Source organism: Sinohyriopsis cumingii, chromosome 11, assembly GCF_028554795.1.
Source record: "Sinohyriopsis cumingii isolate HCF-2022 chromosome 11, ASM2855479v2, whole genome shotgun sequence".
Taxonomy (NCBI): domain Eukaryota; kingdom Metazoa; phylum Mollusca; class Bivalvia; order Unionida; family Unionidae; genus Sinohyriopsis; species Sinohyriopsis cumingii.
The window spans coordinates 94,260,771-94,288,710 of record NC_142971.1 but is presented as its reverse complement, the minus strand read 5'-3'; the positions used below and the strand labels follow the sequence as shown (position 1 = coordinate 94,288,710).

General features: G+C 33.5%; 1 protein-coding gene across 2 annotated transcripts in view; it reads left to right on the top strand.

Annotated features, from left to right (window-relative positions):
- Nucleotides 1-27,940, top strand: part of LOC149789029 (uncharacterized) — a 130,812-nt gene that overhangs the window by 88,761 nt on the left and 14,111 nt on the right. For both annotated transcript variants that reach the window (XM_089975200.1, XM_089975201.1), the window contains exons 13-14: nt 3,179-3,317; nt 11,083-11,240. In XM_089975200.1, the coding sequence (XP_089831326.1) occupies nt 3,179-3,317; nt 11,083-11,240 (297 nt within the window). The remainder of the gene's footprint in view (nt 1-3,178; nt 3,318-11,082; nt 11,241-27,940) is intronic.

Genomic DNA, 27,940 nt, shown 5'->3' with positions numbered 1-27,940 from the left:
TGTTGAGAATAAGTAAGCCACTCATGTCATTTGTCTGGCATGCCCAGTCTGTTTTCTTCAACTTCTATTTATGGGATATGACCTAGCAAAGGATAGAGTTGAATCTCGTCAGACCAAAGGCAGCTGTCCAAACAGCCACCATGCCCCATTCATGACAGCATAAACTCTGTTCCAGGCATGACATTACAGCTTTGCTGGATTAGCTTGGGAAACTTTTACAGTTAAGGCATTAACCAAGCGTGGAAGTCCACACAGGTCACATTGCACAAGAATAACCATATAGACTGGTTGTGCTGCCGTCATGCTAAAGAAATTTCATCCTTTCAATTTCAAGAGAGTAGTCATCTTGCTTCTGGATGGTGACATGGGTAGAGGTTGAATTCACATAGATTACTTAACCTATACTTTTATGTGTTTGGTAATGTATTTGGTGGAGAAAAGTATCTTTTTTAGTAAATTATGTTTTTCTAAGAAAACTTATACACTAACAGTACTATCAATCCTTCACACTCTTTCCCATAAAAACAAGCATTCACTTGTTTGTTTTGCTCAAGCTTAAACTTGAAAACTTAAGAATATGGGTGACCAGGGGCTACTTCCCCTTTGTATATATGATAAATGCTGTTACGGCAACTTTTTGCCTTTTAAGGAAGGCGGGATTCAGGGGTAGATGGATTTATTTTCCTAATGTTAATGTGTTCAGGTACATATTATCAGAGAAACATTTTTTATTGCATGATTTCATTTTCTTGCAGTATATCTCATCAAAGAATATATATTCAAGTGTTGCATGGCAGGATGAGAAATTGTATATTTTCTCATTTTAAAATATATAAGGATACATTTTTAACATGTGAAAAATACATTAAGAAAAACTATTGACCCAATGTTAATTTGCTGTTTTTCATAGTTAAATATTTTTATATGGCCAGGAACACACCAATAACCCAATTCCTTAGGATGTGAGCAATAACTTTCTATATAGTAATTCTGTCATTTTTTAGTGTTCACAACTCCAGACACTTGCAATGTAATAATCAAGAAGTAAAGAAATCATTTTACCAGGAAATTACTGTCAGAATTAGAAGCTTAATATTCATATGTAAAAATATCTGTTATGGAACAAGAGTTTATCCGGGGGGGGGGGGGGTCAGTTATAATATTGTGACCATTCTGATAAGTTTCTTTCTTAATAATAATTCCACTTCATGATGCAACATCCATTGGACTCTAAACATATCACTTTCCGCTGCTTTTGGAAAATATTTTGCCATTTACAGAAATGAATTGTATTCTTACATGTTTGGTAGTAAATACTTTTTTTTTTATGTATTTCACATCATATCATATATCACCCAGCTGTCTCTAGATATATCACTTTGTGGAGTTTTGGTTATTTGTCATTAACACGGATAAGTTATAATCTTCTTAACTGTTTGATAATAATCTGTTCATTTAATTTCATTTCACATCATGTATCATCCAGTGGACTCTAGGGATAGTACTTTCTGCTGTTTGGTTTATGTCATTTACAGTAATAACTTCTGTATGCTTTGATTTCTGTAAGAGGAATCCAGGGTGTATGTGTAGTTAGAAAAGAGTTAATTACTTGCTTGATAAGTGAGTTTGTCTGCTGTGCATTTATGCGTATTAGATTCACAACTTTAGTTCCATGCATTTTTGGGGATGCATAATTACTGTTTGAATTCGCTTATAAGATGAGTCTACCTGCAAACTGCAAAGACCTAGATCTGCCATAACACAAGGCACCAGCAGATCTGGGTCTGTGTAGTTTGATAGGAGTAATCAGTAGAACAAATAAGATGGACCCTGATCTGCATGTTCATTATGCTACAGCAGATCAGGGTGTTTGTTGTTTGCAGTTTGACTTGACTTGTAAGCAAATACATACAGTAGTCTAGAAGATGCAGGTTCTTTTCTCACTAAGAGCATGGATTTTAAAGAAAGGAAGCTATACATGTGTAAAAGGTTGCTCCAGGAACACTTAGGTCATAGCCTCAGAGAAATATGGCAGGGAACATTTAGATGTTGTATTAAATACTCGTGTTACATTTCAAGTAAAAATTGTTCTAGACACTGTAGATCTTGCATTACCATTTGAAATGCATGCTGAAAACAAGGACATGTTAATACCCTGGCTTTGACGTTTAGTTACTGTTGTTAAGGATTAAATTGAGTTAATACAATTTCAGATTGATTGCAACAAAAAGCTGATGTGACATTTGCAAACTGTTTTGACCGCTCTGGTGGCCTAAGTAGTTAGAACATCCATCTTGGATGCTGGAGGTTACAGGTTCGAACCCCGGCCGATTCGTAACAAAGACATATAAAAAATGGTACTAGCAGCTGCCTCACTTGGCGCTCAGCATTAAGAGGTTAGTTTTAGGACTGGATATCCTGGTGTCAGGATAATGTGACTGGGTGGGACTTCATGCTACATGTCTGCGGCATGATGCCTCAATGCTAGTCATCACTATAAACTGCCACTTTGCAGACAATCATAAAGATATGACTGAAAAAATTTATTAAAGCTACATTAAAAACCAACACACACACATGCACATGCATACTGTTTCATAAATCTGGCTTTCTCCAGGTTGCAGTGACAGTGACAGGTGTCTGGTCATTGTTCTTGGAATAAATATGTTGAGAGTTATGTGCTCTTTCCTTTTTTTACAAATATTCTATAGCTTTCATTTATATTTTCAAGTTATTTTGTACAAGGAGATTAGAAAGTTTTATTTTGGAGGATTTTTTTGTTGATATGTGATACTTGATCTCAGATGTCACAGATTTGTAGGCTGCGAGAGTTGTGTAGTCATGTGACTAGCAATGCAAATGGCGAGTACTAGGTAAAATGTTGTCATTGCAGTAGTTTCATCGCATCTATCAACAAATTAAAGACATATTGAATGTTATACTTGCAATTTTTGAGAATATAAATCATACTACATTTTAGATGCTGAAATATCTAAAATGGGGTGGGAAGGGTCAGAGGAAACTTGGATTACATCACCATGTGCACATTACAGTGGCTCTTAAGTTATAAAGATCCTAGTATTACTCGCAAATGCAGCAAAGAGTAAGAAGAATATTTGTCTCATCAATAGACTGTGTTTTATGCAAGCTTGACATTTTGCATTGTCATATTTCACAGTGAACACTACAGTAAGAAGTCCTTGTTTGAAGGTGACCTTATCTACAGAGCACCTGGTGAGATTGTAGCTGCTAAATTTTCCCAGGATGGTCAATGGTACAGAGCCAGAGTGATATCTGTCAGTGAAAGCAATGTCAAGGTCAGTGCTCATTTATCTTTGTTATGTAATGTCGCTATGGGTTGTCAAAAGTGTGAATGTAAATTGGACTTTATAGTATGTCCTTGGTGACTAAAAGTCTGAATGTAGATGGGGTTTTATAGTATATCCTTGGTGACTAAATGTCTGAATGTAGATGGGGTTTCATAGTATGTCCTTGGTGACTAAAAGTCTGACTGTAAATTGGACTTTATAGTATGTCCTTGGTGACTAAAATTCTGAATGTAGATGGGGTTTTATAGTATGTCCTTGGTGACTAAAAGTCTGAATGTAAATGGGGCATTATATCATGTCCTTGGTGACTAAAAGTCTGAATGTAGATGGGGTTTTATAGTATGCCCTCAGTGACTAAAAGTCTGTATGTATATGGGGCATTATATCATGTCCTTGGTGACTAAAAGTCTGAATGTAGATGGGGCTTTATAGTATGTCCTTGGTGACTAAAAGTCTGTATGTATATGGGGCATTATATCATGTCCTCGGTGACTAAAAGTCTGTATGTATATGGGGCATTATATCATATCCTTGGTGACTAAAAGTCAATGTAGATGGGGTTTTAGAGTATGTCCTTGGTGACTAAAAGTCTGTATGTATATGGGGCATTATATCATGTCCTTGGTGACTAAAAGTCTGAATGTAAATTGGACTTTATAGTATGTCCTCAGTGACTAAAAGTCTGAATGTAGATGGGGCATTATATAGTTACCTTGGTGACTAAAAGTCTAAATGTAAATTGGACTTTATAGTATGTCCTCGGTGACTAAATGTCTGAATGTAGATGTGGTTTTATAGTATGTCCTCAGTGACTAAACGTCTGTATGTATATGGGGCATTATATCATGTCCTTGGTGACTAAAAGTCTGAATGTAGATGGGGTTTTATAGTATGTCCTCAGTGACTAAAAGTCTGGATGTATATGGGGAATTATATCATGTCCTTGGTGACTAAAAGTCTGAATGTAGATGGGGTTTTCTAGTATGTCCTCAGTGACTAAAAGTCTGAATTTCAATGTAGTTGGGGCTTTGTAGTATGACCTTGATGGCTAAAAGTCTGAATGTAGATATGGTTTTCTTGTATGTCCTCAGTGAATAAAAATGTGAATGCAGATAGGGTTTTATAGTATGTCCTCCATGAATAATAGTCAGAATGTAAATGGAGCTTTATAGTATGTCCTTGTTGACTAAAATTCTGAATGTAGATGCGGCTTTATCGTATGTTCTCAGTGACTAAAAGTGTGATTGTAGATTGGGCTTTATATTATGTCCTTGGTGACTAAAAGTTTTTATTTGGGGCTTGATAGTATATCCTTGTTGATGAAAAGTCTGAATGTAGATCACATTTTCTAGTATGCCCTCTGACTAAAAGTCTGTAATTGGGGCTATATAGTATGACCTCGGTGACTAAAGGTCTGAATTTAAATATGGCTTTATAGTATGTCCTCAGTGACTAAAAGTCTGAATGTATGTGGTGTAGTATGACCTAAGTGACTAAAAGTCTGTAGATGGGGCTTTATTGTATGTTCTCATTGGCTAAAGGTCTGAATGTAGATGGGGCTTTATTGTATGTTCTCAGTAACTTAAAGACCAAACCATGCTATTCACAGAAGAAAAAATCACCACTTTTGCTCCTGTATGGTATTTCATTTTTGGACTGGTGAATTATGTCATAGGTTCCTGAGTGTCACAGGCTGAATTATTAGGTATGTCAAGGTTACAGTAAACTGTTGCAGAAATTTGCTTCAGGGTTTGGTTAAAGTGGGGTTTTTTTTGTTGCTTATATTTCCTAAACTTAGAGGTGGAATTTGATCATACTTGGAATGAACCCAATACAGTTAATTCTGCAACACACTTGTTTGCCCTTTTGACTTTTCAGTTAGTCATGGCCTTAGAAGATTTTTTAAAATTTTGGTGAAAATTTTATCATTTGCTTTTATTTCCTAAATTCTTTCATGCATTTTGTTCATACAAGGTATAAGCTGAAAACAATTCAACCTTTGACACCTTAAGGTCATGGTCATGGTGATAAAAAGTTACATTACAGTTCATTTGCATAGATTTCCTAAACCCATAGATTGTGTTCATTCTTTTTATAAATGAATATGAAGATAAGATAATTCTTTCTTTGTTATGTTTGCCCTGTTGACCTTAGGGATCAAGATATAGCCATAGAAAATTTGTACCATGGTTTTGGTTAAAGTATTTTTCAGTTGCTTCCATTTCCTTATAACCCTTAATGGGTTTTATTTATTCTTGGGATGAAATGTTATGAAACTAAGTCTATTCACACTACAGCATGTATACTTAGTCTTTTGGCTACAGTGTCAAGATAACACATTTTACAACAATACTTTGGCCTTTAGGTCAAGATAACATATTTTACAGTAATACTTTGGCCTTTAGGTCAGGATAACACATTTTACAGAAATGCTTTAGTCTTTAGATCAAGATAACACATTTTACAGCATTGCTTTGACCTTTAGGTCAAGGTAACACATTTTACAGCATTGCTTTGATCTTTAGGTCAAGGTAACATATTTTACAACATTGCTTTAACCTATAGGTCAAGATAACATATTTTACAGTAATACTTTGGCCTTTAGGTCAAGATAACACATTTTACAGTAATACTTTGACCTTTAGGTCAAGGTAACACATTTTACAGCATTGCTTTGATCTTTAGGTCAAGATAACATATTTTACAACATTGCTTTGACCTATAGGTCAAGATAACACATTTTACAACAATGTTTTGACCTTTAGGAGAAGGTACAGATTTTACAGCAATCTTTTATTGTGGGTTCGCCTGTAGGTTCTGGCCTTCTTGTTACATATTTGTTATTCATCCAAATTCCTATGAATGGAAGATGCTTTCATTTGAAAGTACCATTGTATTTTAATTTTATGTTTGTGATATGATGGTTTGAATATTGTAAGTACTAAAATACCACTGATGTCATGACCAGCCAAGGTTTTGGTTACTTCATCGAAAATACAGTTAAAAATCAGTTGCAGTTATAATATACATGTTCCTAATATAATATTGAGAGGATTAAAAAAAACTCATCAAATAAACACAAATATAATTTTGTTGTGATTGATCAAGCATAGACATGTTAATGTTTCTGTTTGAAAACTGATTTAATTCTGTGGGGGTTTTAAAAATAAAAAGGTGATTGACAGCAATCAATCAAATGTATGGTGTGTCTAGCAAAATTTTCCATTATCACTCCTTATACACTTTAGCAAGTCAATAGCATCTTTAGGCTTGCTACATGTTTCATCATTGGAAATATTTGGCAAGACATTGTAGAATTTCAATAATTTTGAGCTCACTAATATGAAGTATCATACCCATAACACAAAAGAATGTCACTGTGACCTACATTTCACATTTTACTAGTTTAAGTAAAGTTCTGCATATAATTCATGACCATGTAGGTTTTATCAATTTCTGTTTATACTGTTAATCTAGATTCATAAAATTTGATGAGGGAATGCTTCATGATTAGTATTAAACTCTCATCACAAAGGTAGGTCACTGTTACTTATATTTCATGCTTCACTGATTTTGCTAATATTGTATGTTTTTAGTTTATTTCTCAAGCACTGTTTATGAATCATCAAACTATATGATTGTATTCATCTCTGTTAGTTCTACACCTGTACCACAAAAGAATGACACTTTCACATGTCACTGACATGGGATAAGTTTCAGCATTTAACTTATGACAAAATGGCCATCACCCTGCGTATATACTGTTGTACCTAGATTCTTGAAACTTGGTGAGGGAACACATCTTGTTGAGTGCTATACCCTCATCACAGAAGTAGGTCATGCTTCACCAACAGTGAATAAATGCTGTGTTTTGACTTTATTGCTCAAGTTCTGTTTATGCTAGTAGTAGGTGGTTTTATGTGTTTGTATTAGTACCATACCCAGACCCTCAATTAACATTTTACTGGCTTAGACTCGGTTGGGGGGGAGGGATAGCTTAAAACTAGATTGGGTTGGTGGGTTCTATTTGGCACTCTATATGCATACCATTATGCTATGATTCATGAAATTTGTTTGGGGTATGTAGATCATATTTCGTGCTTCACTGCCTTGTTTTCATTCACAAGCACTGTATATACCAGAATAATTAAGCTAGGTTAACTAGGTGATTTTGTTTGCATACCTAATAGTACCACACCTTTCAACAAAGGGTCATTGTGACCCACATTTAAGATTTTACTGACTCATGTTTTTGACTTTAGCTCATGACCTCATGATGTTGTGATACATGATAGGTAAAGAAGTCTCAGTGACCTATATTTTATTCTTAGTGATTTTGTTCAAATTTGGTGTTAAAAGTTCATTTCTGAGATGCAGTTTACATTCCAGTCATGAAATGTGAGTAGGATGCACATCTGATACTACGGTCACCCTTAAAAAAGGATCATTTTATGTTTTACTTGGATGAGATATTTTTGTTTTTGCTCACATTGATTCATCTATGCTAGACCTATATACATCTTAGCTCACTCCGAAGGCTCTTTGTGACCAAGGCCATTGGAAATGGGTGTAAATCTGTTCATACAGTATCATCATTACTTCCTGTGTACAGATAAACTTTCTGGCCCAAAGGATTTAGTCCTGGAAGATAAAAAGTTTATCATGGAGAAGTCTTGGAAAAGTTATTTTGTCTATTCTTGTCAGGGCTCTTACTTATTATCGATTATAAGGAACTACTGATTATAACCAATATGCTGCAACTGGTTTCAGTGGGGTAAAAATTAGGACATTGTTCAAGTTTTATGACAAGTTTCTACTTACCTTATTTGCTAGTCTATATAAGACAATAATTTTTAACCAGAAAATTTTAGCTTCATCTTATACTCCGAATCGACTTAAATATGGATTATGTCATCCAAATCGCTTTATCATATTTCTCATATGGCAAATAATTCACCAAGAGTACGAAAAATAATGTGCAAAAAATATTTAATTTTGGGGAAGAGATTATGTATGAACAAATATAGGATCCCACAGTGAGTATTTTAAACAATTACATGATTGTCAGTATTAAAAATTAATGTTCGTAATATACGTTGTTTAAATTTAACTACATATATATGTGCATTAGAATTTACAAGTTAGAAGATGAATAACCATGACAAAGACATATTCCATCACAATTTTCTTCTTGCACCTAATGATAAAATAATCCATATGCCCCATTGAGAGACAGACAGATGTCTTCACAATTGTAAATCTGTATTCACTTACCTGATGACTGATTTTACTTGTGTACAAGTGCAGTACCATATTCCATTATCAATTAATACCACTAGTTAAGCAGTTCCTTCTAATTTTTGTTTCTGCTTCCATTATTACAAGAATCACATAACTTTGTAGTGGTATTTACATGGTAATTAAATAAGCTGTGGCTGTATTCAGTCATTCTAAAATAACACTTGTTTGAGTTAAAGATTCTGCAGTTCAGATCAGGTTAGGGAGGTTACCAGTAGGGAAATGAGGCTACCCATTGGGTATTATGAATATTGTACCATATAGTTAAAGAAAATGCCAGGTGGTTTTGATTGCAAATTTCTCAGCCAGTGTCATTTTTTAACTTGCTGATGGAACCGACAGCAATTTAAAGTACATCTAGCTTGAGCAAAGATCAAAAACAGTTGCCGCCTAAGTACAGGAAGAGTACATGCACTTTAAACAAAATCTTAATTGTTTTAAGATAAGGTCATTATACTTGCAAAAAAATTTAGACAGCTTGCAATCTGGAATAGCATACAGTGATGCTTTTAATATTTTTGAAACTGGAAGTTATTATAATTTAATTTCACATAGCATCGCAGGTTTTTATCTTATCTGTAACTCAATAAATTTTCAGGTCAGTGTCATTATATGTAGCTAAAAGTACATAATATGTTTAAAATACTTATTGTGAAACAAATTAGGTACTTTTAGTTACTCTTTATGATCCTGAACGGAAAGGTTACCGAGTTATAGGTAAGATAAAATTCACGATGCTGTGTTGAACGACGTGATAAACACAATCCGAGGTGTTGATCTGGCCTCGTCTTATACTCAGCATTGACTTATATAATGATGAAGGATAGAAAATTTGCCTATTTGCTGATTCAACTTTTACTCCACCTCGACTTATAAGCTGACAAATACAGTAGTTATAAAAAGAACCGGAAAAAATCCACTAACAGCTGAACACTCTCTCTCAAATATCACACTCTTATCCCATGGTCGTGGAACTTCAAAAATTGATGTATTTGGAAAGATTTTACACAACAATATTCATTTTTTTCCCTTAACCTACTTTTCATGCATGCATGATTTTTTACACTATTTTAGCAACTAATCATTGTTGTAGTCATTGGAAAAAATTCACTTTTATGAATTTGCAGTTGTTTTATTATTATTTAAATATCTTGTATCAATCCAATGCGGTGGTATTAAATATTTCTGTAGTATTGTAATAAATGTCTACCACAGTTTGATGGTCATGTTTGTAAATCTTATAAACTTAAGTATTTAAACCATAAAATAAAGTTTAATTTTTTGGGAACGTCTTTCATGGACATGCTGTAAATCCCATGAATGGAAAATCCATAAAACATTAAAAAAATGTTTAAAAATTTGTTTTCCCTTTATTTTACTCAAACCTGTCCAGGGTCAATTTAATTTTACTCAAACAACAATTTGTATTCAAGTAGCTTTTCTGAGAAAAGTTATTTCAACTTTTGGAATACTTCTCACTAAATCACTCACCACTGCAATGACCTAAGGACATCCACCTCAGATGCAGGAGGTCACTGGTTTGAACCCTGCCTGAGTACCAAAGACCTATAAAATTGGTACTAACAGCTACCTCGCTTGGCGTTCAGCATTAAGAGGTTAGTGTTAGGACTGGTCGGCCTGGTGTCAGGATAATGTGACTGGGTGGGACATGTTGCTACATGTCTGTGGCTTGATGCCCCAGTGCTAGGCATCACTGTAAACTGCCACACTGCATACATCCTAGTGATATGACTGAAAAATTGTTAAAGCTACATTAAAAATCCAAATCACATACACAAACACACTAAATCATCATTATTATCAGTCAGCTTCATCATTTTACTTCTTTGATGTATAATATTTTGAATAAGAACTGGTCTGTAGAATTTGTTAGGCATACAAACCCATGTAGATGGAAAATAGTGTATGACAGAAAGTCCCAAGCAATGAAAAGATCAGAAATAGGATAGATCCTGTTAGAGATACTTAGATAACCCTTATTCAGTTACGGGGGGATGCATCAGAATCATTTGATTATGGAGAAACTATCCAATGCTGGAGAGTGCAAAGAGAATGGAGGCTTTACACATGACCACCATTAAAAGGTTAATTAGGTAGAATAGTAGTAATCTGATTAGTAACCACCACCCACCCCAGTAAGCTGTGGTATCCCCCCTTACCCACAAAAAGCAGAAGAGGGGAGGGGAGGCTGATTGGAAGTACCCCCTCTCTTGTCAACTTCCTGGATGCAACACTGCTTTTGAATCCAAAATTACTAGACCAAAGGTGTATATTTTTTCATGAACAGTTTTGTATTTCATTTTTTTTTTTTTACAAATCTTTACTTCTTTCAGAATTACCATCATTTGATTCACATCAAAAAAGAGACAAGAATGTTCTGATTGAGAATATTTATAGAAAATCATATTGATTTATTTTCTGTATATTTTTACAGGTCTTTTATTTAGATTTTGGAAACACTGAAAAGGTTGATAGAAAAGACATCTATGAGATGCAGCCACAGTTCATGCTTCTGCCATTCCAGGCTGTAGAATGTTTCCTGTACAATGCTGAACCTGCCAGTAATCAGGAGTCCTGGTCACAGGATGCCAGGTGCATACATTTTATACAAGATTTACTAGATGATGTATTATTTTATGCTTTGATATGTCTTACGAGTCTATACTTTTAAAATAAGTAACAGAAATGAGTGAAAACAACAAGCTTTGTAAAATTTAAAAATACTAAGTGAAAAATGAGAAAAAAGAACTTACAGTATTGCATATCAAGCACAAACTTAAAGACCTAATAATGTTTCCTACCTTAATATTCTCAGCATGTTTTTTTTAATGTTTTCTAATTTCATGGTGTTTGTTTTTGTAATCATATGTTTTTTTATCTTATAGGTTTTGTCTCATGTTATAAAGCACTTTGAGCTTCTAAAGATTAGGCGCTATATAAAGTCCTCATTATTATTATTACTAAATCCAAAAATAATCAAAGAGATAAAGACACATGTTCTACTAATAAAAAGTCCTGAATGAAACTCAGTTCAAGTCCCGTAGAGATCCAGAATTGAAGGTGATGACATGCCTGTTATAGCCTACAAAGTACTGATGTGTCAGGAGTCTCTTGTTGAATCACAGAAATATTATTCCAAGTTTGAATTAGTATAAATTCCAATGAATGTCTTTATTCAAGAATTTTATCAGAGCACTTTTGTATTTCCAGAAAAATAATCACTTTAATTCAATAATTTGAAGAAAATGAAATTCAGTCCAAACTGGTCACAGCATTATACAACTTAAAGTGCTAGATGTTAAAGCATGACTGGTAAAATCCTCACAGTAACAAGACAATATAGTTCTCTGCTTGACCCCAGGTCACAAATTAGCATTTCTAAAAACAACCATTACCTAATGGAAAGTAACCTTCTAGAATGATCTAATGAGCCTTGTTTACTTACAACACAATAGCCTATAAAATTCACTTTCAGATCTCCAAAACCCTGACACAAATCAACATGTTTACCTGAATAATAATTTGGTTAATAAGCTCATACACATAGAGAATAATGAAGCTGTTATTAGTTGTTTACATAAATGAAATTTAAAAAATTATAAAAGTTGATCAGGTCAAGCAGAAATTAACTCAATGCTGGACAAGGTAAAGTCCAGCAAACAATATTACATTACAATAACATGAATGAAATTAAAAAGAATAAAACCTACAAACAAACAATTAAATTAAATATACATAAAACATGAATTTCTGGATTTTCTGAGAAAAATGGTCTGGATATATCACTGGAGTGAAAAAATGTATTTTATGACCTGCAATCAGTATAAGCATGAAATTCAATGTTATTGTTACTCACTTATTTAGTTGAGCAGTAAATATTGCTGCCTCCCATTAGAGCTGATTCATGTTAATCTTCCATCCAGAATGGCTGTCAGATTAAAAAAGGAATTGTTTGCTTATCCTTTTTAAAGGAAGTTTACTAAAGTAACAATACTACATTATTAATTCCCAAACATATGTAGTAACATTACCTTATGTCCAGGCACAAATTTTTTGATCTGCAAAATCTGATGCAGTAACAGTAGTACAACTGATGTAGTAACAATACTCCATAGCTCTCCTGCTATCCCCCAAACACATGTAGTAATATTACCATATTTCCCGGCACTGATTTTGTGATCTCCAAGACCTGATGTAGTAACAGTACTACAACCGATGTAGTAACAATACTACATCGCTATCCTCCAAACCCATATTGTAACAATACCCTATATCCAGGCACTAATTTTGTGATCTCCAAAATCTGATGCAGTAATAATACTACATAGCTCTCCTGCTATCCCCCAAACCCATGTTGTAACATTACCCTATATGCAGGCACTGATTTGGTGATCTCCAAAACTTGATGTGGTAACAGTGCTATAAATGATGTAATAACAATACTACATAGCTCTCCTGCTATCCCCCAAACCCATATTGTAACATTACCCTATATCCAGGCACTAATTTTGTGATCTCCAAAATCTGATGCAGTAACAGTACTACAAATAATGTAGTAACAGTACTACATCACTATGCCCCCAAACCCATATTGTAACATTACCCTATATCCAGGCACTGATTTGGTGATCTCCAAAACCTGATGCAGTAACAATGCTACAACTGATGTAGTAACTACTACATAGCTCTAATCCTATCCCTCAAACCCCATGTAGTAACATTACCCTATGTCATCCGGCATTGATTTGTGACCTCCAAAACCTGATGTAGTAAAAATAGTACATAGCTCTAATGCTATCCCCCAAACCCATGTAGTAATATTACCCTATTTCACACTGATTTTGTGATCTCCATAACCTGATGTAGTACCGTATTTACTGTATATGTTGGGACACCGTATTTGTTGGAACACCATAAATTAATTTTAAAAGTAATATTTTGTGCACTGTATGTTCTGGGACACATCGTTTTTTTTCGAGTCGCAAGTTGTGAGACGCCTTTTAAATCATTCAAAAATTACATGTTGGAAATTGCACTCCAGCTGAAATTTTATTTTAAAAAGTATAAAACTGTGTACTTGAGATAAAACTCTTTAATCCACTGCAGCAGCATCTCATCAACACAACCCGTCTCCTGCACACGTATGATCTATTCTTTTGGTACATGAATATTTTTTTAGCTTTCTCATACCGTGAAAAATTGTTCGAGGCAACACACCATCTGAAGCAGAAACTGCAAGGACAAAAGTCAGATTTTTTCAAATCTGCACTAGTCTTGCTAATTCTCACACTTTTGACGCCCATCTTATCGTCAGTCCTTCCAGGAATGAGATCAAAGTACACTAGACTTTCAACCATGTTAATGATCACATTGTCAGCAAAATGATGTTTCTCTTCTGGCCTTCATGAATTCATCACGTGATTTTATTTTCTCCAAATCTTCTGGATGATGCTGGGTCATCGATGTTCACGCATGAGGCACTATATTGTGTAACTTTAAAAACTGTTCCATTGTTTCACTTAATTTTCAAAATTTTCGTGAATAGTGGTGAAAAGAAACCAAAGTTAGCTTCCATATCTCAGCCATCTTTGTATATTCAAAGCTAAAAAATAAAAAATTGGCACACTTAAAAGAATCCAAATGTTTCACCATAAGTTCTGGGACAGGAAAAAAAATTATTTTATCGTGTCCCAACATATGCAGTAAATACGGTAACAATACTACAACTGATGTAGTAACAATACTACAACTGACGCAGTGACAATACTACATAGCTCTACCCCACACCCATATTGTAACATTACCCTATATCCAGGCACTGATTTGGTGACTTCCAAAACCTGATGCAGTAACAACACTAAATTGCTATCCCCCAAATCCATTTGTGATCTCCATAACCTGATGTAGTAACAATACCACAGCTCTAATGCTATCCCCCAGACACTTGTAGTAACATTACCCTATGTCGTCCAGGCACTGATTTGTGACCTGCAAAACCTGATGTCGTAACAATACTACAACTGATGTAGTAACAATACTACAACTAATGTAGTAACAATACTACATATCGGTAGCTCTAATGCTATCCCCAAACCCATGTAGTAACATTACCCTATTTTCCGCTGATTTTGTGATTTCCAAAAGCTGGTGTAGTAACAATACTACATAGCTATCCCCAAACCATGTAGTAATATTTTCCTATTTCTAGGCACTGATATTTTGAGCTCCAAAACCTGATGTAGTAACAATACTACATAGCGAACCCACCAACCCATCTACATGTAGTAACATTACCCTTTTTCCAGTCACTGACTTTGTGATCTCCAAGACCTGATGTAGTAACAATACTACAACTGATGTAGTAACAATACTAGATAGCTCTCCTGCTATCCTCCAAACCCATGTGGTAACATTACTCTATTGCCATGGTAACAGTCTAACATTCATTTTGTCATTTAAAAATATGATGTAGTAAGATTATTACAGCTATGCCTCACACTGTTTCCAGAATATCAGAAAATTCCGTGATGTCTTTCTTATAGGACATTACCTTTGTATTTAATATTAAGTATCATTACTACTTGCAAATCTCTTCTTTATGATAGTACTACCATTCGGATGGTGCTAGTAGCTTCTCATGGGTCGGTGGTTCTTTCTGGGGTTTTCCTGGGTTTTTCCTCTACCATTAATACTAGCCGCCATGTATAGCCTATCGTGTCACAGGTTCGAACCCTGTCTGAGTCATACCAGAGATTTATAAAAATGGTTCTAACAGCTGCCTCACTAGGCACTCAGCATTAAGAGGTTAGTGTTAAGACTGGTCAGCCTGGTGTCAGGATAAAATGAATGGGTGGGACATGTCTTCGGCATGATGCTCCAGTGCTAGATGTCAATATAAACGGCCACACAGGCATCATAGTGATATGACTGAAAAGTTGTTGGTGTTGTTGCATGATTTAAGGCCATTTTTCAGCACATGATAGGCTATACATGGCGGCCAGTATTATTGGTTGAGGAAGAATCCGGGAAGTCCCCAGAAAGAACCACTGACACTCGAGAGGCTACTGGCAAGCTTTCTCACATACCCACATTGGCCGAATCCGAGACTCGAACCCACGCAGACAGAGGTGAGATGGCAGTGATCCGTAACGGAGAGCGCTTTAGACCACTTGGTCACTCAGGGCCCCCGAAAAGTTGTTAAATCTACATTAAAAATCCAAATCATACAAACATAGTAATATTACTCTACTGATTATCACCTGTGACTACCATCCCAAGTCAAAATTGCCAATATCCATGCTCAGTGAGTAATGATAGAACCCATCATATGACTTTGTGTAGAACAGGAAAATTCCGTTCAAAGTTTGGAATTTTAAGTCATACACAAGGATGTGCTGAGTGTTTAATGCAGATCTGTAATTCCAAGGATGGAATTTTCAATCCTACGCAAAAGCACAATAATGTATTCTTTTTCTCACATTTCTGTGCTATAAAGGGGAGTCCAGGTCAAAAGACATACTGTAAATACTGCTGTAACTTTCAAGTTACAAAACAACCTCTGAAATTTCCTTACCATAATATAGAGCATAAAAAGTTAGATTTTAACTGAAATATTCAGTGTAAACTTTCAGTGACATTTAAAAACATTTCGGCTTTCAAAGAACAGTGCCAGGAGTTCAAATGGCTATAGTAATTGCAATACATAGTGTCTGAATGGTGTACTGAATATAGCTTGACAATGATACAGATAGCAACAGATCACAAGATAAAGTCCATTTTTATTGATAAAATTATTCAAGACAGATAAATAATAACTACATAGTTCTTGATTCAACTTTGAGCTAGAATTGATTTAAACTTCAGAAAAAACACAGAGAACATACATTTTTAAACAAAAATCAATTACAACAACAGCTTTTTCAACTCAGAATTGGACTATAGAAGCTGTTCATGTAGATAGGACGATCAGTGTGAAACATGTTTGTGGGACTTAAACCACTGCTCAATTTAATATGTAAATATTTTGCAAGTAATGTTTAATTTGATTATTGGGGACAAAATTTAAAATGATGATGAAAACAAGGAAGTGTTTGATATTTTGTGTACACTATGCTCCCAGTAAATTGTCAATATATTCAGAAGTCATGATAAAGGTCAGATGTGAAGCATGAGTAAGCAATCTTACACTGGATTTCTAAAGTGGAAAATACAACTATTCGCATATGAATGTGAGAATATTACTATATTGCCTAGTTGGGGTCAGTTCAAGTGATATGGATGCATGTAATTTAAAATCAAATTACTTTCTTCATGCTGATATCAGCCTAACGTAGATTGGAAATTATCCTAATAAAAAACATTGTTTCATTCAGATTCTAGCTCATGTGTAACCCCTATATAGAGAGAGCCAAAATTGTATTTAAGTAGTGAAGTTACTGTGTGTGTGTGTGTGTGTGTGTGTGTGTGTGTACATGTTGAATTAGAAATAAATTAGTACACTCATATAGTCTTTATTTTTCTCACACGGCATGTATGAAACATTTATTTATACACGTCTGTATTCGTTTTTAAGCAATTATGTTTTCAAGGCCAATGAAATGAACTAGTTGTAATGTTGTTATATTACTACAATGCAGATACAACTTTGTCAGGCTCACAATAATGTTACTAAAATGTCGATCTCCAAACTTTGAACAAGATTACTACATGGTCTAAATGTGTATGTAAGACTGTAAATCAAGCTCATTGTAGTAGTATTATATTATAATGGAAGGTATTTTAATTTACAGTTTTATAAACAGCTGTTTAAACCTCTACTATCACCATGTATAACAATACAAACTTATTCAATTATAGCTTGACATTCTGTAGTCAATTGCTTTAAATCCTTTTATCCATTTACATGATTGTATGCATGAGTCTCAAATGAACAACAGGTATAAAAACAGTTCCTTACTGCCTTTTACATTTATTATGTGTCCATACAAGTTGTCCATTGACTTTATCACCACAATAATAAAACTTGAAAAGTCATATCATTACATTTTTGATACATACGGAAAAAAGGCATGTAGCTTGTATGAATGTTTTAAACATGTCACATGCTTAATTACATTTAAGATAATTCCTGAATACATGTACGTACATAGCATTTAATATTTGCTGGTACCAACAGTTATCCATTTTAAATATGACTAAGTTATTGACTTTAGTTTGAAATCACATCAGGATAGAACACAAATGTCATTCATACATGAAGTTTGTCATCCTCAAGACTATGATAAGCCTTCTTTGCATGATCAATGCACAGAGAGATACCTGAGCATTGTGGCACTTTAAACTGAATAATATACATTGCTGTTGACAGTAATGGTTACCATAGTGAGATCCAATGTTTGTAAAGAAGCAAACTACAGCAGGTGTCATAATACTGTCTTGACAAAATATAAAAAGTTCCTATAAAGATTATGTCTTGATTTTTTAAATTTTAGTATTAAAGGTTGAAAAAGTTTTTAAATATTGATCAAACCAGTGTTGTCTTGCAAGAATGAAACTGTCCTAAGGAAAGTAAATCACACAAATCTTACAAATCCAATTTGCTTTGTGTTGTATGGTTAATAGCCATTTTTTGAGTTTTGTGTCACATGTCAATGGCCATTTATGGGACAAGTCACAAGACTGTTAGCCTTATTTTAAATAATTTCTTATTTCTGTTTCCACTTTCTCTTCGTTAAAATTTTTTAATAAAAAGTGTACCTGCTGTAACATGTCCAGAAATATATGTAACAGATAACCTATATATATAATCTTTTTGTACTTTGTATCAAGTTTCGTTGCCATTTCGCTGGTGTTGTACATTAAGTCTTTGTTTTGCACTTTTCCTGTTGGTGCTTCACAAAATGTAAAGGTGGTTTTTTCTGAAAAAATGCCCTGATAAAATTTTATGTTGTTATTATTCGACCAGAGCTAACTCATGATTCCTGTCCTTTCTGCAATGAAACAGAAAATAAAAATTAATTGGTTACTACTAATATGAAAACCAGCTGCATGCCAACTGTGAAGATAATATCAAACATATGACTTCAGAGAAGCATACACATTATAGCATATAGGACAAGATAAATGGATCCTTAAAACATATTTTAATAATACATATGTTGATCCTGTCATATAGAAAAGGTACAAGTGAACAACTTAACACATTTTAGTACATACACACATAATCTTAAAAGAACATTTTTTGTCGAGATTGAATAATAGCATGTATAGCCAAGGGGATTATAAGAGTTGGAAACATGGGTTTCTGCTTTATATGGCAACCTGATGGAAAATTTATTTGTGACATTTCTAATACTAATCCACCAGTTTTCCAGGAAGAATGATTTCTACAAAAGTTGTGCCTATGTATCTCTCTACCAGTGTCAGGTATCTATAGCACATGTAAGAGATTTTTTTAAACTTAATTCTCCTCAGATACTTCCAGTATGAAAAACAATGTGGTAGGAGTGTTTCATATTGCATGTACAATGAATGTTCTACTGAGATTGGGCTTCTCAAGATAACTCTTAACAACTGTGTGGCTGTCATAATGAACACTACAGATATCTGCAGCAGCAGTCAGACAACATGTGAAGGTATATTTTCCATGCTATGATATTTGAATCAATTGAATTAATAGTTTTAATTTGAGAGCTAGGTTTTCAGTTGGTTTTTTAATAACCTTTATATAAATTAATTTTCAAAAATACAGTTGAAATGAAACAGGTTAACATAAAATTAGTGAATTTACTTTCATTTAAATGAGGATAAATATTTTATATTAGATTTTCCAAGTCATATTCATTTAGCATTTTTAAACATAATTCTAAACAGAATATTTGATTAGTGATATCAATTATGTATGTAAAATGTATTGACTATAACTGGGTTGCAAATTTTGCTTAAAATCAATAATGCCCTTGTAGATAAATGTAAAAATACTTTGATAGCATTTTATATATGAATTTGCTGTAATGTGACAGTAGTAACACAGTAAGAGGCCAAAGTAGACCCCCTACCACTCACTTGTCTTACTTTAGTCTGAAAGACAAATAATAGCATATTCTGGGTAATATTATTTGAAGGATATTCTCCATTTGATCATTATGTTGGAAACAAAAACATTGTATTTTATCTCACATTTCGTTTGGGCTTCATTTTGCCTCACAGTCTCACTCATCTGAGAATGAAGTTTCCGAAATGACCAAACAGCTGATATCAGTTTGCCTTTATGAGAGACCCAATTACTGGACTCTAGGACAGGAAGGCTATCATATTTCAGTACTATCAGTATCAGTTTGCTGGAATCCAATTGACAATAATTGCTACAAAGACAAATGTATTGATACGTGATTCTCAGTTGCTCCAGTGTAACTGTGCAGGTCACATGGTTGTAGACTTTTAAGACTTTTTTGAGAGAAAAAAGTCTTATCACAATTAAGCAAACGTATTTGGGGAAGAAGACAACTAAAATATAAATACATGTATATGTATTGATATGTAAGTGACCCGATTAAATGTTATGGCTGTTACAACCTCCTTGCATTTATTTTACACATTTTTTAACATTTTGTACTTGAACTTGTTATTTTAAAATTCCAAGTGGAAAAAAAATTCACAATATTCTATCTACTTCATTATTGACAGTATATGTTTGTTTTAACTGTGCATGAGAATGTGTGCATGCATGTATGTATGTATGTATGTATGTATGTATATATGTATGTATGTGTGTATGTATGTATGTATGTATGTATGTGTGTATGTGTGTGTGTATGTATGTATGTATGTATGTATGAATGTATGTATCTATGTGTGTGTATGTATGTATGTATGTATGAATGTATGCATGTATGTGTGTGTATGTATGTATGTATGTGTGTATGTGTGTGTGTATGTATGTGTGTATGTATGAATGTCTGTATGTATATATGTATGTGTGTATGTATGAATGTATGTATGTATGTATGCATGTATGTATGTATGTATGGATGGATGTGTGTGTGTATGTATGTATGTATGTATGTATGTATGTATGTATGAATGTATGTATGTATGTGTGTGTGTGTATGTATGTATGTATGTATGTATGAATGTATGTATGTATGTATGTATGTATGTATGTATGTATGTATGTATGTGGGTGTGTATGTATGTATGTATGTATGTACTTTCACCCAGCAAAGGAGAGTTGCAGTAGCTCATTTGACAGGGAATCATAATCTTAATCCTAATATTCACACTTTGATACTTACTCAGGCCAGAACTGGGCCAACTGCTTTGGTGTGTCCTTGGGGAAAAATATTTCCCTCATATTTCCTTGTTATGATATAGCCAATAATGTATTAAAGAGTGCTGACAAAACCAACAAAAGCAAGAAAAAAGATCATCCACTAAAATCTGGCTTCTAGGGGCTGATAATAAAATTGCTACTGAAGGAGACTTTAAGAAAAGTTACTTTAAATCACAAGGAAAGCAAAATTTACCTCTGTTTTTTTATTAACTCTTTATAGTACTTACTTTGATATCATAGAAAAGAAAGTTCTTTTATGCCATGTCTTATCACTGTGGCCAGCATTTTATTGTCAAGATCACTTATATCTGAATTTATTTTCTGCTTGATAATTCTTGTTCATGGTGGCTTTTAGAAACTACTTTTCTGAAAGATTTGCTGTTTCAACTATTATTCTCTTGGTCATGTAAAGTAACAAATGGTTGCATTGTTTGAATAATTTGTTGTACCAGCATCAATTGCCAGTTGAGTGTTATGCAATACTTTCTATTTTCATTTTATTATAGTTAATACACTGGATAGAAAACTGACCATGTTCATTCTGCATTCAGAGTGGTACCCTGTTCAAAAGAAAGTGGTTAACTTTTGAGGCAGCAAGGTTCCAACACAACATTGACCCATGGGAATTAATTAGTGAAGATAGATTTGATATGCAGTTGTTTTACATCAGCTCTTTATGCAAGTGTTCTATAGCCATCTTAATTACAGACAATCAGTGCTATCTCTTATCAGTGTTAGTGAACAAATTTGCTGGTCCTGGTTGTCCATTGATACATCAATCTCTGTTAATTATCAGAGCACCTGCCTTAGTTACATGGTCTTAAAGTATCAGAGCTTGTAGTTCTGAGTCATTGGTAGTTTAGAGAAGATGGAAATAAAGGTGTAAATATAATCAATAATTTCATGTGAATGGCTCCCCATCTCCTGTAAAAGTGTACAATGGAACTAGCAGTTTAATAAAAGCACTCATATTCAAAACCATATTACTTGAATTTTTTCAAGCAAGTACGTCAAGTATAACCATGTGTATCTAGAACTTTATTCTAAAATGATTATTAAAAGTATTTTTAGGCTGCAAACATTCTGCCCTCACAATTTGTATACCCACTCCTATCTCTTTCTCTGCCTCTTACTGACATATACTGAGCCTTCAGTTTATACAAAATAGGTAAAAGTAGTGCTCAAAAGCTATGATGCTGTAGCTATTAGTTTTTTCTAAACCCTTCTTAACTGTATGAACGTTTCTGCATCAGTCTGCTATCAGCATAATCACTTATGCAGCACAGAACTATTTCTTATTAATAAATGATTATATTATGTAGTAATTTTGATAGGTTTGATTTTTTTAATCAGATTTTTTCCCCACAAATAGTGCTGATGTCAGAAACTGCTGGGGAAAAAAAACTGGTTTAAGATAGTGTCTTATCACATGTGTACATTGATCATTGATCACCTCTCTATCAAAATGTATTTATTGTGTAAAATTTATAGGAAACTATATAACAAGAAATTCAGTCTGATGCCACTGTGTAAATGTGTTTAAATATGTGGTTAACATAAACTGATGCATATAAAGTTTTGAACAGAAATCTTTTAGTGTAACAACTTAGGTTTTGGTTAATGTATTATATGGTTCACCAGTTAAGGAATTTAATAACTGATGCAGACATAGTGTGTATTATGCATGCATGCAAATGTCACTCTAACAGTATCTAAAAACAAATATACGCATACATGTCCATACATTTTTTTAAACGTTTACATAGATAGCTTACACTTGCTTATGAATAATACAGAATTCATGGAATGTATGCTGAGTGAAGGATTCTGTACACTGAATGCAAATAAAAATAATAAAAATAAAACAAGAAAATTGGTGTCATTGCCACATACTGTTAAACATGGTGTTGAAATTTCCATATCTTTTAAGGAAGAATATTTCTTTCTTGCTTTAAAAAGATTTGCACATCTGTATCTTAATACAGTGATCCTTCTGTCCATCAAGTCATTACAAATTCAAAGTTCAACAAAATGACACTGCATTTTGCCCAAAATGTTTCAAATATAACAATAGTGACCATTTTTCCAAAGGCAGTCAATCTGGCTTTAATTTAAAAAATTTACATTTTTTAAAAATCCTCCCAGGTTTTATAAGAAAAAACATGTTGAATATGTGTGTAATTTGAGGAATCACTAGCCAAGATGATACCCAAATATTTGTAATAAGTAACCTCTTGTATATTTGTTTCAGCTATGTATACATACTGGATGGTTTGGGTACCATTTTTATATTAGCATTAAGTCACTTTTTTATGTACCCGTATTTCATGTTATTTTTCGTACACAAAAAATAATTATTAATTTCAATGTACGAAAAATTATATGTAAAATAAATAATTATCATTTGGTGGTAATTATCGTGTACGAAAAATAAAGGGATCTTACCTGACAAGGCCTGTGGAACACACGACACTCGACAACCTAAGGTACAAAACTAATGTACAAAATCGGTCTCATTCTGCTCAAGAAAAATCTGTTGTTATTATGAGAGAGAGAGAGAGAGAGAGAAATAAGAAAATAATATTTATTGTTCATTTACCTGTCAGTTGTCACTATTATATTCCATTGGCAATTAAAACCTGAATAAATAAATAGTTTTGGTTGTAATTATAAGATCCATTGTCACTGTGCCACATGGCTATGCAGAGGTAATATACATGCTAATTAAATACGCTTGACCTTTAGCTTGGTCTTTTCCAGTAAATACTGGATTGAAGACCAGATTCACCTCTACATATCAAATTAAGGAGGCTCTACGTAGGGAAATGAGGCTACCTATGGGGTATTGAAAATGTGTACGACAAGTCTATTAGCTCAAGAAAAATATTAATTTACTGATACTTGTTCTGAAGCCAGTTGAAAAAAGGGCAAATGATTTTAAGAGAGAGAGAGAGAGAGAACAACAAAGCAACGTGTATATAAAAACATTTTTGTATTATAAACATTGCATGTTATTTGAAGAAACTTAATAATGAAGACATGCCCAAGCATGAACAGACCAAGATCTTTGAAGATATTAACTACTGGTATATATATAACTCAAACTCACGGAGTCAATGACTTTTGCATTTATGATTAAAAGTAACTGGGGTTTTAAAGTTTTTTACTGCATTACTTTATTTAGCCAATAAGATTAATTGCCAAATGGTCTGTGGTTTTCACGTCTTCCTGTATTGAGATATTACTTTTACTGGATAAATAAACTCAAATGGCTTCTGAACTCGTTTTCAAATGCGCGCTTTGCTTTGTTACACCGACTGACGTAATCAAGAGCACTCATTAACTACGCTGTCCAGCTGTTGATGAATAGCAGTATATATTGTAATGACAACAACAGAACAAATACATCAATCATTGTATTTTCTTGCTGATACAAAAGACGAAGAAGGTCAATAAAATGAATGTGAATAGATTCTCAGTTAACAAAACAGTTGCCCTTTCTGAGTCAGCTGAGCAATGGGCTTTCTACTCACTTACAGTTGGTGAATTCTTTGGAAATCTTTCTGTACATTTGAAACTTCAACACAGAAGGGGCATTTTTCGGATTTCTTGGAATTATTGGAATTGAAAGGACTTTTAGGAAACAAGAATTCATTCACCATGCTGTAAGTTAATTTAATTCTTTCACTTCTGTATTTTGAGAAATAAATTATTTTCAATTATGCAAAACTTGTTTGTTTTGCTGTTTCTTGTTGCGTAGATTAAGACACTGGAGTCGTAACATGATATTGATGGCAAAAGTAAAAGAACAATGAGCAAAATTAACATACATGTATTACTTACCCCGCCTGGATTCATGTTTGGTGACACACTCCTTCAAAATATCTCAACCAGTTGAAAATGAATTGACAACTTGTGCCTCAGTTAAGAACATGCCCAAAGTTAGTAATTAGTCATAACTTGCTTAGCAAAACAATACCCTGGTCATTTGATGTACTAAATTGAACTTTGGTATATTTTTGAATCCATTTGAAATGGGAACCTGTCTTCAGTTTTAACAAAATCAAATAAAAATAATGGATAAATAAAAAATAAAAATGCAACTAAAACAATGATTTTATCTCTTATTCTAGGCTGTAAAATTTAAAGGGCCGTACGTTGTTTTTTTATCACATTGGCAAAAGTAAATCTTCACAGAAGATCGTTTTATGTACAAAAAATAATAGGATGACCGAATAAATATTAAATTTTGTGTATGAAAAAATATGATAGAATTAATTATTATTTTTATGGCTTGATGGTGTACGAAAAATTAAAGGGTACAAAAAATAACATGAAATACAGTATTAAATGTAATCAGCCAGGTCCAGGACCATTCCTTATCTTTACAAATTAACTGAGTTTAAAATGAAATGGTTAAGATTACTACTTCTGTTTCATCCTTTAGAATATTCTACTTAAGCCATGTCCCAGCAAACATCGAACATCATTACATCAGACTTTTTCACATTTCCCAGTATCAACTTTGAACACATTATTGACTGTATCATGCAGAAAAAAATTGGAGCTAAGTGCTTTTCCTTATGACACACCGAGACAGATGACCCAGGCAGGTATCAAACCGACAACACTTGGATTAAGAGTCCTACACTCTTCCAACTAAGCTCACTCAGTTTATCAAATCAATTTTATGTCATAAACACTGTACATTAAAGTACATAATATCATAATGATTTCAACATGTTTCCAGACTGGGTTTAGGTTATATCCATAGCTACAAAATAGGAAACTAATAAAGAATTCATTAAAATGACAACACAAAACATTGCTAGTAAAGAAAGGAAAATAGGCTGGCCCGTGTAAAAATATCTTTATGTGCATCAAAGTATATGACCAAATAAATGGCAGTTAACAGTTGAAATTACATTGTACTAATCACATAATATACTTCTAAATTATATCAAATAACTAATATGTATATAATGAAAGTATTGTAAATATTGTCATAAGATGGATATCTCAATACGTTTATAATCCAAGCTAAAACCTTGCATTAGGAAAATGTTAAATGGTTTTGTGTATCAGTGAAAGTTCATTTGCGCAAATGTGCTAAGAATTCAAACAGAACAATTTGGGAAAGCAGGAATATTATTAATGTTGAAAAAATACAGTTATTTCATGTCAGTGTTTTTTATGCCACCACTGCAATCATAGCAGAAAGGGCTTTTTATTTTGCTCATATCCATCCAAACATTTCTCTGTCCTTATATCTGTACATATGTTTACTCATTCCAAATCCATTTTATCACAATGGCAAAATCAAAATATTCAACTAAGAATCATACAGTTATATGCACTTTATCATGGTTATAAGTAAATAAACTCGGATTACCTGGATATTACAGCAGTCTTTCAAACTGCTTGTATACCTTTTTTGTGACGTTAAACATTTGATAGCAAAAATTCTTACCTCTATTAGCTAACCCTTCCTGACATTTCCTAACATTTTCACATAAGTTACCTACCATGGGCGTCCAAACATAGGGGCAAGGAGGGTCACTCCCCCCCCCCCCAACCAATTTCACCTCTGAACATGACTTGGCCTACATCTGTTAAACTTAATACCTGACCACTACATGTTTGCCCCCACCCAGAAATACTTCTGTGGGTGCCCCAATGGAGCCTTTATAAATTCTTTATTATCTGATAAATCTATTTAACAGAAGAAAGAGAGAGCATGAGAAGAATTAATGTTTTCTGATTTGAAGACAAAAATACTAGACATCACTATGTTACTGCTTTCCCCAGTTCATATAGTGAACTAGCTAGTTATCCACATGTCAGTGTCACGATTATGTGATTATTCCAATTTGATGTTTGTTTTTGTTCACTTCACCTTCTGTTCAATAGCATAAATGGTCAGTTGCGTATGTCCATCAGTATGTGTCTTTGTCATTATGTGTATTTTTTGGAATGTCCATCCTGAATTCATTTTAGTACAATGGCAAAAAGCTAAAAATGCTACAATCATATAGTTTTGGACATGTTATATTGGGTATAAATAAATACGCTGATTATATTTTTAGAATATTATGCAATTCTTCAACAACGTTTTTCAAATATTAGTTTAACCTTTTGGACTTGGATTTTTAACTTTTTTGACTGGCAAGCAGAATTTTTTTTGTTTCTTAATGTGCTATTTTACTTATAATTGGGAAGGAGAATTATGTTACCTTTCATATTTTCTGTGTGAATAATCACAGAACGTAACTGTAAACTGCTGACATCACATGGGATTAAGAAATCTGCTAAGAAATCAGTCTGTTATACAGTATATCTTGCTAGCAGATACACTGAGCATAAAATAAAAAACGAAAGGTAGTTGCTGTGAGTGCATGACTGATATATTTCATCTCGTGAGTGGATAACTTAGGTATTCTCACAAGTGGCGATAGAGTGTTTCACCCACTCAATGAAATATATATCTATATTTATATTAACAGTCTTTGTCTAATCTATGCTAAAATTTACCTAGATAATGTTTATTCTAAAATTTACCTGGATAATGCGTTGGTCATATCAAAGTGACTGCGCTCTGCTCCTGAGAATACAAATATCCATTTTAGGGGGTCCAGAGGTCATTAATGGTGGATTTGTCATAACAAATATCCATTTTCTCTTCTCCTCAGGATACAAATATCCATTTTGTCTGCTCCCGAGAACATTATTGGTGGTTTCACAATCCAAATTTTACTGGTGACACATTGTAAGAGCTGATAAATGGACTATTTACAACATTGTAACCACAAAAAATATGCAATTCTGGGTAACACCATGTAACGGGTGAAAATATTTTATGGTTTATCATTTATTTTACGGCCACAGATTTTGAAATCCAGCCAGTCAGAAATTGCATTACATATGTGTGTGTTAAAATTATATTTTCTATGTGTATTAAAAC